The following is an 18,729-nucleotide window of genomic DNA, read 5'->3' as shown; positions in this document are numbered from 1 at the left end:
TTTCCAATAGGAAGGACACGAGAATATACAAAGTCTTTTCTCTGGGGTGGGGGTGTCCAGAACTAGAGGGTAGGTTTAGGCTGAGAGGGGAAAGATGTAAAAGAGACCTAAGGGGCAATATTTTCATGCAGAGGGTGGTACGTGTATGGAATGAGCTGCCAGAGGATGTGGTGGAGGCTAGTACAATTGCAACATTTAAAAGGCATTTGGATAGGTATATGAATTGGAGGGATATCGGCTGGGTGCTGGCACATGGGACTAGATTGGGTTAGGATATCTGGTCGGCATGGACAAGTTGGACTGAAGGGTCCGTTTCAGTGCTATACATCTCAATGACTCTATGATGCTGGCTTTACCTGAAGACTGCACTTATCTTTGTAATCTCTGCCCCATGGTTTGGCAATAACCATTTGCAACCTTTAGCTTAGACTTCCTTATCTTCCATTTAAAAACAAAATTTTAACCATTTAGTGACATTTTATGATAAGAATTGGCATCTCAAATGGGAATTACCAGACTAAATGGGCAGCACGGTGGCTCAGTGGTGAGCACTGCTGCCTCACAGCACCAGCGTCCCAGGTTCGATTCCAGCCTTGGGCGACTGCCTGTGTGGAGTTTGCACATTCTCCCCGTGTCTGCGTGGGTTTCCTTCAGGTGCTCCGGTTTCCTCCCACAGTCCAAAGATGTGCAGGTTAGGGTGGATTGGCCATGCTAAATTGCCCACAGGGATGTGTAAGTTCAGTGCATTTGTTGAGGGTAAATGTAGGGGAATGGGTCTGGGTGGGTTACTCTTCGGAGGGTCGGTGTGGACTTGTTGGGCCAAATGGCCTGTTTCCACACTGTGGGGATTCTATTAAATAAATGGGCATGTTAACTGAGAGAACCAATAAATAAACTACAATTTTTAATGTATTCATTCACGGGATGTTGCCTTCATTGACTAAACTACATTTAGTGCTAATCCCTGATTGCCCAGATTGGAATCACATGTAGGCCAGACCAGGTAAAGATGGCAGATTTCCTTCCCTAAAGGACATTAGTAAACCAGAGTTTGCCTGACAATTGACAGTGCTGATATGGTCACCATTAGACTAGCTTTTTAATTTTTTTTTAATTGAATTCAATTTCAATTATCACAGTGGGATTTGAACTCCTGTCCTTTTATTGAGGAGCCATGTGGGCTGGGTCTTATTCAGTGTAATACTCATTGGAAAGGCAGTGGCGTGCTGGGGGCCAGGAATTCTCAGCCATCTGCATATGAAGATACAATATCTATTTAACTATTAAGTTCACTTTTTTGTGCCCATTCAATCGCAGCTTGGCATCACGTATTCGCAACTTGGTTTATCTATTTTTTTATTATTCAGTCACAGGATGAAAGCATCATTGGCTAGGTCCAGCTTTTACTGCCCACCACTGGTGGTGCAGGTCAATTACAGTTAAAAGACGTAGAGCCATGGAGCCAAAGCGATGTAGACCACAGAATCAGACTGTTCGTTCCAACTCATCTATGCTGACCAGATATCCTAAATTAGTCTAGTTCTATCTGCAAGCATTTGGCCCAAATCCCTCCAAATTCTTCCTATTCATATACCCATCCAGATGCCTTTTAAATATTGTAATTGTACCAGCCTCCACCACTTCCTCTGGCCTCTGGCAGCTTTCCATACATGTACCACCCACTGCATGAAAGAATTGATCCTTAGGTCCCTTTTATATCTTTCCCCTCTCACCCTAAACCTAGCCCTCTAGTTCTGGTCTCCCCTAACCCAGGGAAAAGACCTGTCTATATACCCTATCCATGCCCCTCATGACTTTATAAACCTTTATAAGGTCACCCCTCAGCCTCCGACACGCCAGGGAAAACAGCCCCAGCCTATTCAGCCTCGTCCAATAGCTCAAACCCTCCAACCCTGGCAACATCCTCGTAAATCTTTTCTGAATCTTCCAAGGTTAACAACATCCTTCCTGTAGCAAAGATACCAGAATTGAATGCAGTGCTCCCAACAGTGGCTTATCCAATGTCAACCACATTGCTGTGGGTCTGGAGTCACATGTAGGCCAGACCAGGTAAAGATGGCCGTTTCCTTCCCCAAAGGACATTAGTGAACCAGATGGGTTTTAGTTGACAATGGCTTCATGGTCACATTAGACTCTTAATTCAGAATTTTCAATCTGCCATGGTGGGATTCAAACCCCAGAACATTAATAATTTAGCAATAATGTCACTCGGTCAGTGTCTCCCCCAATTATTTTGTCACCTCCTACTCTTTCAGTTTTTAATGCTGCTTGCTATTATAGACCTTGTTCCTTTAACTGTGGTCTGCAGTTAAAACTTTTACAAAAAGCTGTTCATGCCATTTTAGTCCTTGATTATCTTGCGAGACAGGTGTTCTTTGTGAATGCAGAATGCTTATTTTTATACAGAGAAATTAAATGTGAGGAGGAGTATTTTACAACAGTACATCACAACATAAGTACTGCTGTCATGAAACATCCAAGAAAGTCTGAGTAATTTATAATGTCACTGAGATAGTGAAATATGTCAGTTTGCATGACACTATAAAGTATTTCACAAGTCCAACTTGACTATTACAGAGTCAGGCACTGACACACAGACTTTTAGAGTTTGCTTTTGTACATAATGAGCTTTGTTTTGGCTTCGTCTAGCTTCCTATCCAGATCCTTATTAAACTGAAATAGCCCGTACCAGCCAGCTGACTAGATCTATCTTGACAACAGAGCAATTGGAACTAGCTGAGTGAGCTCCATGATCAGCATGGGCCAGTTTTGGGCCAAATGGCCTGTCTCCATGCTCTACGCATCTATGAGAGGGAATTTCCATCAATGATTCATTATTACATGGGAGTAACTGGAGTTGTCCACCGTCTTTTCACACCTTGCATCTGAATTTGAATCAATTCCTGATTGGTAGAATGAGAGTACAAAAGGAGACATTTTTGTATAAGAATAGCAACTTATCCTAACTCTTGGATGGACCAAAGACCTGTTTCGTTCATGCTGGTTGAAGGGATAAATATTACTCAAGACATTGGGAGTACATTCATGTTAGTTGAATAATGCTGTAGTACCAGTTCTATTCACCTGAATGTGTGGATACAAGATAAGTTTCACACCTCATCTGAAAAATGGCACCTACAATAAAACAGTGCTCTTGTTAATGGCACTGCTGTTCTGGAATGGGGCTTGAACCCACAGCCTTCTGAGGTCTCAATACTGCATCTGAAAAGGACACACTATTGATTCAGGATAGAAATTGTGGTGATTGAAAATTACTTTGTGCACATTCAATTCTGCTCTCCCTGATATAGAAAGATGTTGTTAAACTTGAATGGGTTCAGAAAAGATTTACAAGGATGTTGCCAGGGTTGGGAAGTTTGAGATATGGGGAAAGTCACAGAGTGACAGAGTTATACAGCACGAAAACAGACCCTTCAGTCCAACACATCTGCACCAACTAGACATCCCAATCTGATTTAGTTCCATTTGCCAGCATTGGGCCCATTTGCCTCTAAACCCTTCCTATTCATATACCTATCCAGATGCCTTTTAAATGTTGTAATTGTAACAGCCTCCACCATTTCCTCTGACAGTTCATTCCATACACACACCACCCTCTGCATGGAAACATTAACCCTCAGCTCCATTTTAAATCCTTCTCCCTCACCTTAAACCTATTACCCAACAGTTTACACTCCAGGCACCTTCACAATCTGTTCCTTACTCTCACTCCCCTCTCTGTCTGCAACATAAAAACCAGCATTTTCCAGCCTCTTTCAGTTCTGAACCGAAGTCAGATCAGACTCTAGATGTTAACTCTTTCACTCTCCACACAACTTTCCTGATCTGCTCACTTCGTCCAGCACATACTGGATGGACTACATTACCCATACTGCCTTTCAAGTCCCACGTTTGCGTAGTGAGGGCCGGCAGCTTGGTGTCTGAGAGAGGGTCCAGTCCACAAGGCCTGATGGGAGTTGTAGTTCTTACAAGCATGCATGCGCTCCACAGCAGGTGGTGGCCAGGCTGAATAGGCTGGGGCTGTTTTCCCTGGAGCAGCGGAGGTTAAGTGATGACCTTACAGACGTTAATAAAATTGTGTGGGGCATGGATAGAGTAAATAGTCAAGGTCTTTTCACCAGGGCAGAGGAGTCCAAACCAGACGGCATAAGTTTAAGGTGAGAGGGGAAGGATTGAAAAGGGACCTAAGGGACAAGTTTTTCACACAGAGGAAGTGGTGGAGGCTGGTACATTTACAGCATTTAAAAGGCATCTGGAAGGGTATATGAATAGGAAGGGTATAAAAGGATATGGGCCAAATTCTGGTAAATGGGAGTAAATTTATGTAGGATATCTGGTCGGCATGGACGAGTTAAACCGAACAGTCTGATTCAGTGCGCTGCATCTCTATGATTCTCTGTCTTTTAATTGCAATTGCCCTCCACCCAGCCAGTGATGGGCAGTAAAAAGCTAGATTAATTTAGGATATTTGGTCGGCATGGACCGAAGGGTCTGCTTCCGTGCTGTACAACCGTTGTGATATTATGACTTGGTCCAGTTGGGGCTACCATGCACACATTCCAGCAGAGAGAGTCTGTTAGGAAGGATAATAAAGGATCCATGTTTAATAGCTCTTGCAGTTCTAATGCGAAATGTCTCTGGCTAAATATATACTGTTTCTGTGACAAGAAGCAAACAGAAATTACAATGGTTGTTGCATGACTGAGACGTGGACTATCATTATCCGAGGTTTCGTAGCTGGTCTGTATTGAATTTACTTTATCTCACCCCAGAGTAAAATAATTTGCCTCACTTCAGTTTGATAGGGCTGTGAGAAGGCACAGATTCAATAACTCCAACAGGAAAGAAGAGAGCATTCTGAGAATTGAATCAAGCTTCACTGTGATGCTATGATTACCTCATACTCAATGGTATAAAAGTGAAGTACTGCTGATGGTGGAGATCTGAAACACAAAATCAAACATGCTGGAGAAACTCAGTGACTCTGTTTTAAGTCCAGTATGATTCCTACTTTGAACTAAAGTGGGCTGGGACTGTTCTGGGTTTCATGCTATGGGAGGAACAAGGGGAACAGACAATGACGGTGCCAGAGTGAAAGGCAAAGGGAGAGCTACAGATAGTAGAGAGGAAATATACAAATTTAATGGCAGAAAGTAGGTTGGCTCTGCTAAGAGCAAATTAATGCAAAGACATTGGTGGGTGGAGAGGAGTATGGACGGTTGCAAATTACAGTGGAGAGCAGTGTTTGTGCTTTCAGGCTGTTGAAATCAATGCTGAGTGCTGAAATCTGTAGAGTGCTTCTCCTTCAGCTTGTGTTGGGCTTCACTGGAACACTGCAGTGGCCCAGCACAGAGTATAAACCTGAGAGCAATATGGTAGATTGAAACAGAAAGCAACTGGAAGATTGGGATCCCACTCAGTGCCTAGGCTGACATATGGAGGATGGTCACTGGACATTAATGGTGCTGGCACATGTGAGTCAGTGTAAGATCGAAAGATATTGTAGGCTCTAAGTCCTGAACCTGTAGACTGCGAATGCTGAGCAACCTTTCTATATTCCTATCATTCTCTGTCTTTTGTTCAAACTCCAGTTCAGAATATCTGTGTCCACCTCATAAAGGAAAGGTCAGTGTCCATCATATTTAGCTGAAAGTGGTGAAGTTTCTCTTCTTTTTTTTGTCCTTCCTCACAGGTTTTAAGGGAGAAAGAGACCATTGGAAAAGTGGACGGTCGGTTTGTATAAAAACACATGAGAGTGGCAAAAAGGAAATTGAATCTTTTGACGCTGCAATCCTGCTCATCCGAAACCCGTATAAAGCACTAATGGCTGAATTTAACCGGAAATATGGAGGACATGTTGGCTTTGCATCTGAAGCTCACTGGCGGGGGAAAGGTATGATCTACAATCTTTTCTTTTCGCTGCTCCAAAGACCATGGAAAGCCATCTATGGAGAGGATTGGTGTACTGACCCCAACTCATGATTCCATACACTGGATAAAGCCAAGAGGAGTAGTGTAGGACCATCACCAAAGATAATCTTGCATTTACACACTTGCCCCACATCTCGAAGTGCAGTGAATGAAGCACTTTCACATGTAGTCACTAGAGGAACATAGGAAACTTGGTGGTCGGTTTTGCAAATATCAAGTTCCCACAGACAACAGAATGAACCTGACCTGATAATCTGGTGTTATGATGTTGATTGAAGGATAAATAGTTGTCAGTATTCAGGGGATAACTCCCTTGCTGTTCTTCAAGATATTGTCATGGGATCTGCTGCCTTCTCCTGAGCAGGCAGATGGGGTCTAAGCCCCACCCAAAATGGGGGACCGTCAGCAGGGCAGCACTCCTACAGTCCTGCACTGAAGTGCCATCCTTCAACTCACACCCTAGAGGAGTTGAAGCTGAAATGGTAAGATTAAAAGAGAATAACTTGCACATTACAATGGAGGGCAGTGTTTGTGCTTTCAGGCTGTTATACACAACCTTTAACCACAATTGAACCTCCCAGGGCCTTCACAGAGGCATAATCAAACAAAGTTTAACATTGAACCACGTAAGACAGTATTAGTTCCCGTGATGAAGGTTTTAAAGAGCAGGAGGTGATAAAGATAAAAAGCTGGAGAGGTTTAAGAAGAGATTTATCAGAGCTGAGGGGCTAGGCAGTAAAGGAATAGCATCCACTGATAGGACAATGAAAACTTGGAGTTGCACAAGAGGCCAGATCATTTGAGCATCTCCAGAGGGTTCTGGTGCTGGAGGAAGTTACAGAAACAGGGAGGGGTTAGGCCAAGAGGGATTTAAAAAATCACAGTGCCACAAGACTGGGAGTCACGGTAAGTGAGTAAGAAACCAAGAACAGGAGGTCCAGTCTGAAGATTGAAGATTCAGTGAAGTCTTGGGTCAGCATTGTGGCTGATCCCCATGAGATAGGAAGTGATAAGCTTCGGTTTCCCTCTGTGGTAAATCAGTGTAACTCTCTCAGCAGTCACTCAATATTTATTGATTTCATATTTCACTTCTTACTGCAATGGAGAATGACACTAAAAGATTAAGTTAAAAATCGCACTGATTAAAAGTGGGATGTCAGTCTTCTTGTTGTTTCAGACACGGAGCTCTACAAATAACTGCAACTAGTCAATTGTGAGTTCTTTGTTGAAGGTGTGTGTGTGTGTGTGTGTGTGTGTCCTACGGCCGTCAGGATAAAATTGGAATATATTTGGTGTCATTGCAATTGTGTCCTGGCTCAATGTGTCAGTATTCATCAGCAGGTTTTAGAGTGTTCCTGTGTATAATTAACATTTTTGGACCACCCGCTGTAAAGATAGATTTTATATGTTGTTGATCACAGGTCAACATTCTTAATTTCTTACAATAATTTCTCATTCTAATTTGTCCCCAGAAGTTTGAAGCTCTAGAGCAGTAACCCATTTCTGTCTCTGCCTGTTTATCAGGATTTCATACAGGGATACGTGAGGTGACGTGAATTTTCAGGACATAATCCTAACTGAACGCTGCATTCCTTTGTTGCTAATTTCTCTCCTCATCTCAGCCGCCATTTCAGATCGAACCACATCGCTCCCACTGGGGCTGTGCCTCTGACCTCAAGCTGGGATTCTGACCTCGCAGCTTTCTCCATCACAACTGGTACAACTGGGGTGTTTTGTGGTGAAACTTGAAAATGGTTTCATTCTCATTCATGAAACTAGCCTTTATTTGCAGATTTATTAGTTAAACTGAAATTCCACCAGCTGCTGCGCTAAGATTTGAACCTTTGGCCCCAGAACGTTAAGACAAAATAAACAAAGAATTGAGGATGCTGGAAATCTGAAGCACACACAAACTGGAATTGCTGGAGAAACTCAGCAAGTCTGACATCATCCTTGGAAGAAGGAAACAGAGTTGATGATTTGAGAACAGTGACCCTTCTTCAAAATGTGGACTGTCTCTGGCTAGGCCAACATTTAATACCCATCCCTAATTACTGAGGGAGCATTTAACAATCAACCCTTTTGATGTGGCTCTGGCATCATATGTGGGCCAGATCAGGTAAAATGGCAGATTTTCTTCTCCAAAGTGCATTAGTGAATTAGATGGATTTTTTTCTCAATAATATTTTTCATTAGACTCTTAATTCCAGATTTTGTTTTCTTTCTAACTTAAATTCCATATTCTGCTATGACAAGGTTTGAATTCAGGTCCCCAGACCAATACCTAAATGTCTAATCAAAAGTCCAACAATAACAGCTTTGAGGCCATTGGCCAATGCCGTCTTGCAGTCATAATTCAAAGAGAGAAAGACTCATAGATTTTTCATATTGTTTGGATGTTGCAACATGCTTTTGAAGCACATTTGAAGAGTAATCACTATCACAGTATTGAGAAGATGGCAGCCAGTTTATGCACACTAACCTCACACAAGCAGTAACATAGTAGTGATTCGATAATCTGTTCATTAGCAAAGTTAGTTGAGGGATCACTTGCTAGGACCATTGCGGGGCAGCTGAAACTCCAGGAGTTCACTCTGAGCCTGTATTGATGTGGAGGCCAGACTGGGGTAAGAACAACAGATTTCCTTCCCTGAAGGACATTCGCTCATATTTACCACTACCAAATCACCCATGGTTCGAAATAAGAGAATAATTTACAAACATAGCCTATCAGGGGTAGTGCAATGACAACAAAATTGAGGGAAAATTAGGGAAAGAGAAAGGGAACTAAATTAAAGCAGATTTGGGGGACTCGAAAGACATTGAGAGTGTTAATGGACACCATGTCCTCCCTCTCCAAGGACATCTGGGCATGAACATAACCATGGAAGGGAGGCAGACAATTGACAGATATGATCCCCTCTACAGACCGCTGCTTGGACCTGTTAATAGTGCCAGAAGGAGGTCCCAGGTGAAATTTTAGCACAACCAGCAATTATTGAGATTAGCTTTATGTTTCCTGACTTTCAATCATGTGGTTGAATTTGAATCCTCTCAGTTGCTACAATGGGATTTGAACGCACATCCCCAGGGACTGTGTCTTCCAGGGCCTTTGAACTATTAACCCAGGGAGATTACCATTATGTCACCATTGACTCCCCATTGAAATGGCCAACAGTTGTATCAGATCCCACATCAGCGTTCAGTTCAAAGTTTGTATTGGTCAGGTAAATTGGAGCAGATTCTGTTGCTAGGCCTCTGTGGAATATTGAGCCCAGACCCGCAAAAGATATTTGTCATGGTACATTGCATTGTCCATCAGGGTTTCATAAGTTGGAAGTCTGAAATCACAGAGGCGTGTAGTGGACAAATGATCACTGGGACAGAAGTAAACTGTCGCTGGATACTGCATGTTCTCCGCTTAGACCTTTGACCTTTGTTGTTCCCTTTATGTCATGACATTAACACAATAACACTGTGGTCTCACAAGCTGACACCCAACATTTAACGTCAATGAAATGCAGCTAGTTTGGACATTCTTGTATCTCAGATAGAAATCGGTGCCTAGGTCATAAGCTTTTGCTTAAGTTTCATTTTCACCATAAAAGCATTTTCAATTATTAACTCTGGTATTTCCATAGAGTTGGTACATGTTAAAATCATTGTTACACACGACTGCCAAATCCTGTTTCTTTTTAATTTGAAACAATTGACCACAGTACACATTTTCTCGACTTGGAGGAATAGCTAGGATGTGCATGTGTCCAAGCGAGCATTCCCTCAAACATCAAAGTAACATCAAAGCAAAATATTGCAGATGCTGGAAATCTGAAATAAAAATTGAAAATGTTGGAGAAACTCAGCAGGTGTGGCAGCATCTGTGGAGAGAGATAAACAGAGTTAATGTTACAGACTGAGATAACCTTTCATCAGAGATGAAGGAAGATGGTGCCATTAAGTTGTCTTAAGTATATTTACTGGCAGGTACTTGAGACATTTAGGAATATTTCACTATGTTAAATGTTCCAGCAAGTTTGAAGCTAATTTGCATTCACTTAACAAGAAAAATTTGGAAAGGAGTGGAATTATTGCTTTAGATTCAAAACATAAATGATCTGTGGAAATAGCTACACAGGAAACTGCATTAATAAAGTGATAATGCACAAGTAAACTTAAGGCATCTATACCAGATGGTCCTGCTCTGTGATTCCATCACTGTAAACTCCACGTGTTACATAAAGTGCAGCATTTACGTCTTCAGTCCTGATGGAGGGTTTTCTTAGCTGGAGACATTAACTCGCTTTCTCTCTCCAGACATGCTGCCCAAACTGTTGAGTATTACCATTACTTGTTCATTTCCTTTCCCTTTAATCTTGTACAGATAGATGGCGTGGTAGTTCCGTGGTTAGCACTGCTGCCTCACAGTGTCAAGGACCCAGGCTTGATCCCACCCTTGGGTGACTGTCTGTGTGGAATTTGCACGTTCTCCCTGGGTTACCTCCATGTGCTCCAGTTTGCTCCCACAGTCCAAAGAAGTGTACGTTAGGTGGATTGATCTTGCTAATTTGCCCATAATGGTAAAAACAATGACTGCAGATGCTGGAAACCAGATTCTGGATTAGTGGTGCTGGAAGAGCACAGCAGTTCAGGCAGCATCCAAGGAGCTTCGAAATCAATGTTTCGGGCAAAAGCCCTTCATCATATTCCTGATGAAGGGCTTTTGCCCGAAAAGTCAATTTCGAAGCTCCTTGGATGCTGCCTGCACTGCTGTGCTATTCCAGCACCATTAATCCAGAATTTGCCCATAATGTCCAGGGATGTGTAGGCTAGGTGAATTGGCCATGGGAATTGCAGGGCTACAGGGATGCAGTGGGTCTGGGTGGGACGCTCGTCACAGGGTGAAGTAGACTTGATGGGCTCAATGGCCTGCTTCTAACTAGGGATTCTACGATTATGGCGGGGCAGTACAGCACAAGGGAACAAAAAGGCCACACACCAGCTATCTTCCCTTTAAGATGCTGCTGTGAAACTCCGTATAGACAGGAGACTGGAGGCAATGGCTGGTTGATTTGGGGACTGTCCAGTGAAGATAGAGGAAATAACAGTGTTCTGATAATGGTTCAGTGGACTCGAACCGTTAACTCGGCTTTCTCTCTTCACAGACTGAGTTTCCCCAGCTATTTCTGTTTCAGGTTTCCTAGCATCTGCAGTTCTTAGCTTTATTGTTGTGGTGGGAGTAGGCTATTCAGCCCCTCAAGTCTGCTCAGCCATTCAGTGAGATCATGGCCAATCCGATTCAGTCAGGTTTGGTTTGAAGGATGGCTCTTTGTGATCCATTGATGTCTCCAATGATACTGTCACCATGTGGTGCAGATTAGGTGAGGCAGGAAAGATCCCAAGATCAGCATGTCCTAATTTTATGGATTTCCACTGAGGAATGAATGGAATGGTACAATTGGACAATTCTACCTCCTTACATGTTTCCCTGTTGTATGACTCTAAGTGAACCCTTATGTAATAATGAGCCCTTGGCTGGTCTTCAGATAGGGATTGCCTACTCTCTTATAACAATCCAATAAGGCATCTAGATGCAACCTTGAAGAATAATTAAGGTTGTGTAAGGATTCTTACAAAGAGGCATAGGGTCAAACCTGTGGAACTGTACTCCAAGTTGAGTACAGGTCTGTAGCTGTGTGGCATACAAGGGTTCACTGTTACTCCATTGCTACTGCTTCTGGCTCTGAGTCAGCAGGCCCCACTCCTGGAGTTGATGGACAGGGCTGAAGCCGCCGGGATACAGTCACCATTTTCCTATCTTGGCTTCAGGAGTTTGACACCACGTGACGCACTCTGAACCACGGAGAATCTACCAGCTTCACCATTTCGGCAGGCACCTTCAACAACTTCCAAAGATATGCAGGCCAGGTGAATTAGCCATGTTAAATTGTCCATAGTATTAGGCGCATTAGTCAGGGGTAAATATATGGTAGGGAAAAGGGTCTGGGTGGATTACTCTTCGGAGGGTCGGTGTGGTCTTGTTGGGCTGAAGGGCCTGTTCCCATACTGTAGGGATTCTAATTCTAATTCTGAAAACTTCAACTTGATCATCTCAAAGTCTTCTCTTGTTCCACTCGTTTGTTGCCTTCAGCCTTTTCCCTTGGCAATTGTGCAAAGCCCAGAACCAAGGGATGTCCGAAGAGCATACAGTGGGCTATTTTATTTTGAGACAGAGGTAATATGTACAAAATATACTTGTAACCTCCCAGAGCGTGCATGGAATTGTGAGGAGCTCAAAATGATTAAGGTTGTTTCCACTGCCAAATAAAAGAGAAATATGCCCTGGGGTCCCCCTCCCTTGTTAGAATCAGATTCTTTGTCCTGATTTATTTCTAAGCGATCTTGCAGAAATGAAGACTTAATTGCTACAATTCCCAGGACCCCAGCGCGGCTGTGAGAAATTGCCTCCATCTAACTGTGCTTTCCTCTTTCCCAATGCCCCACAGCTCTGTCCTAATGACTCCCAGTTTCAATGTTGTTCAGATCAAGTCAGTCGGTTGGTGATTAGCCACTATTTAGGGGTATCAATTGCCCTCTTGCTAATTAATAAGACCATTTTAAAAAAAAACACAATTAGGTTGGATGGTCCTTCAAGCCTGCTCCATAGTTCATTAAAATCAAGGCTGATCCTCTTTGTCAACTCCACTTTTCCACTCTCTTTTCCCGTAACCCTGTGATTCTGTTCTTGTGCAAGAATCTAATTTCTCTCAGCCTGGAGAATTCTCAATCACTGAGTCTCCACTGTCCTCTGGCTTGATGGATTTCAAAGACCATCTGAGTGAATTAATTTATCCTCAGAGGAACGTTAGCGATCTGACCCTTTATCCTAGAGCTATGGACTATGCACTGCAGCAGTTCAAGAAGGCAGTTCACCACCTTCTCAAGGGGCAACTAGGGACGGTCAATAAAAGCTGGCTCAGCCAGCAGCGCCCAAGTCCTGCAAGTGAATAAAAAAATGCCCCTCTTTCCAACTCTCCAGCCATGGGGAAAGAGCCTCTCCACCTCAATCCTATCAACATTTCTCTGTTTCAATGTGATCTAATCACCTTTCATTGTACTAAACATCAGAGAGTCTAGACCCATTGTCCTCACTTTCTTCTGATTGCTCAGCCCACGTTACTTGCCTTATCACAACATGAGTGATATTAGTTCCAATTTTAGACCACAAGATAATAAGAAATAGGTACAGGAGTAGCCCATTCGGCCCCTCGGGCCTGCTATGCCATTCCGTAGGATCATGGCTGGATTTATTTACTCATTTGAGAGATATGGTCACCACTGGCTGGCCCAGCATTTATCAACTATCCTTTATTCCCCTTGAGAAGGTGGTGGTAAGTTGGCTTCTTCAAGTACTGCAGCCCACCTGCTGTGGGTTGACCCACAATGCCATTAACGAGGGAATTCCAGGATTTTGACCCAGCAACACTAAAGGAATGGCAGATGAGGAGTGACTTGGAGGGGAACTTGAAGGTGGTGGTGTTGCCATATATCTGCCCTTGTCCTTCTCGGTAGACGTGGTCATGGGTCTGGAAGGTGCTGCCTGAGGATCTTTGGTGAATTTCTGCAGTGCATTTTGTAGATAGGACACTGCTGCTACTGAGCATTGGTGGAGGAGGGTGTGGATGCTTGGTATATGGGTTTAGGTACCTCCCGTTGTCACAAAGTGACAGAAGAAATAGATACCCTCATCCTCTCAGGAGGTGGCTGCACTAATACTGATTCTGACCAAAGTGAACTCTTTGGAAAATCCCTCCATCGATCATATAGCTGTAAGTGACTGGGATCCACATTGAATTTGTACAGGACACTAGTCTAGCCTTGGCTGGAGTATTGCAGGCAATTCCTTTGGAATGAGGTGAAGGCATTAGAGACACTGCAGAAAAGGTTCACAAGACTGGTTCCAGGGATAAGGAATGTCAGTTAAAAGATAGATTGGAGAAGTTGGGACTGTTTCCCTTGGAAAAGTGAAAACTGAAAGCAAATTTGATGGAGATATTCAAACTTGTGAGGGGTCTGGACTGAGCAGAGAGGGACAAACTGTCCCCACTTGTGAATGGGTTTGGAATGAGAATGCTCAAACTTTAAGAAATTTGCAAAAGAACCAATAACCACATAAGGAGCAGCTTTTATTCACACAACGAGTGGCTAAGATATGGACAAGGCTATGGTGTGGGGGAGGTAGGCTCAATCGAGGCAAAAGACAGCTGGAAAGGCAGAATATGTCATCTTACAGGCAGAGTAGGACTAAATGAATTGCTTATTCAGTGTGCTAGTGCTCTCATAATGGGCGGAATGGCCTCCTTCTGTCCTCCAATTCTGTGAAATTTAGCACTGAGTCACAAAAGGAGCTAGGAGGAGAAGTGTCCAAAGTCTTAGTTAGAGATAAGTTGTGAAGGAGCATTCTAAAGGAAGAGAGCAGGAGGGAATTGTAGGGTTAAAGGCCTTGGGAGCTGGAGACCCAGCCACCAATGCTGGAGCCATCAAAACTGGGGATGAGCAAGATGCAAAGGACAAAACAACAGATCAAACAAATACAAGGTGAAATAGCATCAAATCCTGGTTTCCCTCACATCAGGCAAAGTTCCATTGAGATCATGAATATGGGAGCTCTATGTGCAACCTGTGCAGATGAAGTCAGCACTTGGCCTTGAGTCAGTATTTCCTGTTTCCATCGCTGTGCACAGTGTCAGCTGTTAGTATGGCAGATGGCGGAGAATGGAGACGGGGCAACTCCATACTTACTTTGGCCAACTTCTGTCCTTCTGCCCCCTTGCGTGACTTTCATTACATTCCTGTGAATTTCCTGGAGATGCTTCACTCTGTCAAAGGTGCTTCATAAATACATAATTGCTTTTGTTTATTAAGATTCCTTTAGATGTTTTACAAGCTGTTCATTGGCACCATGGTCATAGATTTGAAAGAAGAGGTAGATTTAAGGAGGACAGAGAGGTAGAGAGTGTAGGGAGGGATTTTTAGAGCATAAGGCCTGAACAACTGAAGGCATGGTGTCAATAGTGTCATAGAGATAAACAGCACTGAAACAGACCCTTCGGTCCAACTTTTTCATGCCAACCAGATATCCTAACTAAATCTGAGGTGGCACGGTGGCTCAGTGGTTAGCATTACTGCCTCACAGCACTAGGGACCCAGGTTCAATTTCACCCTCGGTGACTGTGTGGGGTTTGCACACTCTCCCTGTGTCTGCGTGGGTTTCCTCTGAGTCCAATTTCTGTCACGGTCCAAAGATGTGCAGGTTAGGTGGATCTACCATGCTAAATTGCCCACAGCGTTCAGGGATGTAGGAAATATAGGGATGGGTTTGGGTGGGACGCTCCTGAGTGGATTGGTGTGGACTTATAAAAAGGGTCCTCTTGTAGCACAGTGATAGATTCCCTATTCCCAGACTGTATTCAAGTCTCATCTGCTCCTGAGGTGTGTAAAAACATCTCTGAACAAGTTGATTAGAAAAATACATCATTTTTTTTAAAAAAGGGTGTGGTACTGGGCAGCATATGTTAGAATGGCACAGCACCAGGGACCTAGGTTTGATTCCAGCCTTGGGTGACTGTCTGTGTGGAGTTTGCACATTCTCCCTGTGTCTGCGTGGGTTTCCTCCGGGTGCTCTGGTTTCCACCCTCAGTCCACAGATGTGCAGGTTTGGTGAATTGGCCATGCCCATAGTGTTCAGGGATGTGTAGATGAGGTGCAGTAGTCAGGGGTAAATGTAGAGTAATAGGGAATGGGTCTGGGAGAGTTACTCTTCATAGGTAGGTGTGGACTTGTTGGGCCAAATGGCCTGTTTCCACACTGTAGGAATTCTATGATGAAATCTAGTCCCATTTGCCAACATTTGGCTGTATCCCTCTAAAACCTTCCTATTCATATACCCATCCAGATGCCTTTTAAATGTTATAATTGTACTAACCTCCACCACTTCCTCTGGCAGCTCATTCCACACATGCACAACCCTCTGTGCGAAAAGTTGCCCCTTAGGACCCTTTTAAATTTTTCATCTCTCACCTGAAACCTATGCCCTCTGGTTTTGGACTCTTCCACCCCAGGGAAAAGACCTTGTCTATTCACCCTATCCGTGCCCCTCATGATTTTATAAACCTCTATAAGGTCACCCCTCAGCCTCCGGTGCTCCAGAGAGAACAGCCAGCCTCTTCCTGTAGCTCAAACCTTCCAACCCTGGCAACATCCTTGTAAATCTTTTCTAAACCCTTTCAAGAATAGCAGAGTGATGAAAATCAGGGGTCTGGAATTTTTTTTAGAAGTTTCAATGCAGTAGCTCATCCCTCAGGGTCAAAACCATTGCTGGAGGAGATACCACTCTGTCCAGCTACAAAGCAGCAGTCTAACAATTATTTGCGTACTGGTGTAATGAATGCTGCTTGCAATTAATGGCTTATTGGATAACTAAAAACAGTGGGCCTTCGATCTTGAATATCATTGGAGGAATCAGGCTGCTTAGCTGCAGTCTTTATCTGCAGCACACAGCTATGAGAGAGCAAATAAAAGAGACTGCTGAGAAACATCAACCTCAAGATTTACTGAGACACAAATCAGCTGTGATCTGACCGCTGCTTATGGACATGTGATAAAATTTGAGGAGATTAAGCCGGGGTTGGCGGGCGTAAATCAGATCCGCACTTGAATTAAGAGCCCCTCGGTACACATTTGGAATACTGCAGTGCAGAGAAAGCAGACTCTCTCTGGAGCTCTGTCACAACATGACACCAGGGAGTTATGGTGCTTTTCCCCTTGAAGTGTCCGTAGCCTTCGCCTCAGACTGGGCTGGCCACCTGTTGTAATTCCTTCTCCTTCCAGTGTCGCTCACACTGCTAATGGGAAACTAATGGCGGTGTCCCGTATCACCCTCACCAGAATAATTTGCTTGATGTCTCCTCTATCTAATGTTGTTTGTCGACGAAAACAAAATAAAGCCACTGTCTTTAGCTGTAGCGTTCTCCTCACTCTCCAATCCTTTCTGTCTCCCTCTCTTGATATTTTTGCTGTTCTTTCCTTCTCACTCTCTGCCAGTTTGGTTCCAAGTTGAGGTAGAGGAGAAGGAGCCCATAGGTGATACATTAACTTTAAATAGGGGCAATTGTTAGAGCAGAGCTAGCTGAAGTGAATAAGTAAATTAGGTAAATGGAGGATGCACATAACGGGTGCATTCAAACAGGCATATCACTAGGAAGATATTGTAGGCCAGTCAGCCCGTCCAGCCTGCTCCACCATCTAATGAGATCGTGGCTGAGCTGATTGTAACCTCAAATCCACATTCCTGCTACCTCTTGACAACACCCCACTTGCTTACTAAGAACCTATCCACCTGCGTCTTTAAAATATTCAAACGCTGCTTCCCACTGCCTTTTGAAAGCATTCCAAACACTCACGACTCTCTGGGAGAAAATTGTCTGCCTTATTCCAGTTTTAAGTAAGTCGCCCCTTTCCACGAGATTTAGAAAATGAAGAATTCAACTCTGGAACTCAAACAAGTAGAGAATCAAAGCCAAGAAGATCTAAGCAAGTTAGCCGAACTTCTGAAGAAGGGTCGCTGGACCTGAAACATTAACTCTGATTTCTCTCCATAGAAGCTGCCAAACCTGCTGAGTTTTTCCAGCAATTTCTGTTTTTGTTTCTGATTTACAGCATCCACAGTTTGATTAGATTCCCTACAGCATGGAAACAGCCCTTTGGTCCAACAAGTCCACACTGACCCTCCAAAGAGTAACCCACTAGACCCATTCCTCTACATTTACCCCTGACTAATGCACCTAACACTATGGGCAATTTAGCATAGCCAATTCACCTGACCTGCACATCTCTGGATTGTGGGAGGAAACCAGAGCACCCGGAGGAAACCCACACAGACACGGGGAGAATGTGCAAACTCCACACAGTCACCCAAGGCTGGAATCTGAATCCAAGTCCCTGGTGCTGTGAGGCAGCAGTGCTAACCACTGAGCCACTGTGCCACCCTTTTATAAAGCAGCAGTAGAGCTGCTTGAGCCCGCGATTTTCCTTGTGGGAGGCAAACGCAATCATGACAGCACAGACCCTTTCGAAGCAAACCTACTTTTGTTGTTTTGATTTGGAGAGGTCGGTGTTGGACTGGGGTGTACAAAGTTAAAAATCACACAACACTAGGTTATAGTCCAACAGGTTTAATTGGAAGCACATTAGTTTTTGGAGTGACGCTCCTTCATCAGGTGATTGTGGAGGACTCGATTGTAACACAGAATTTATAGCAAAAATTTGCAGTGTGATGGAACTGAAATTATACATTGAAAAATTGATTGTCTGCTAAGCCTTTCATCTGTTAGAATACAATGAGAGTTTCACTTCTTTCATGTGTAAATCACAAAACCCTTTTTTTAAAAGTTGCATTCTCGGGTTAGCTGTTAACAATGGTGATAGCTAGACAATATGTTGAAGGTGTTCTCTGCCTGATGTTGAGATTGATTCTAATCTAAAAAGTGAGATAACAGAGTTTTACATAAATTCATGCAGTTTTTGAGCTCAGAGTTCTACATGAATGTATGCAGTTTTTGAGCAAAGTGCAATGTAACTCTGCAAGTACAAATTCACCACACAAAATGTATGTGGGCATGAGGGTCTTTGTCTGTCTATGTGTGTGTGTGTGTCTGTCTGGGGTGGGGGTTGTGAGTGTGAGAAAGTGTGTGTGTGTGT

The 18,729-nt window shown here is 43.6% G+C and overlaps 1 protein-coding gene across 4 annotated transcripts in view; it reads left to right on the top strand.

Moving 5' to 3' along the window:
* Positions 1 to 18,729, top strand: part of wscd2 (WSC domain containing 2) — a 561,402-nt gene that overhangs the window by 514,335 nt on the left and 28,338 nt on the right. For all 4 annotated transcript variants that reach the window (XM_043715459.1, XM_043715457.1, XM_043715461.1 and 1 more), the window contains one exon: positions 5,735 to 5,935. In XM_043715459.1, the coding sequence (XP_043571394.1) occupies positions 5,735 to 5,935 (201 nt within the window). The remainder of the gene's footprint in view (positions 1 to 5,734; positions 5,936 to 18,729) is intronic.

This window comes from Chiloscyllium plagiosum, chromosome 25 (assembly GCF_004010195.1).
Source record: "Chiloscyllium plagiosum isolate BGI_BamShark_2017 chromosome 25, ASM401019v2, whole genome shotgun sequence".
Classification (NCBI taxonomy): Eukaryota; Metazoa; Chordata; class Chondrichthyes; order Orectolobiformes; family Hemiscylliidae; genus Chiloscyllium; species Chiloscyllium plagiosum.
Note: the sequence above shows the minus strand (reverse complement) of the source record. Positions and strands in the feature narration are given on the sequence as shown.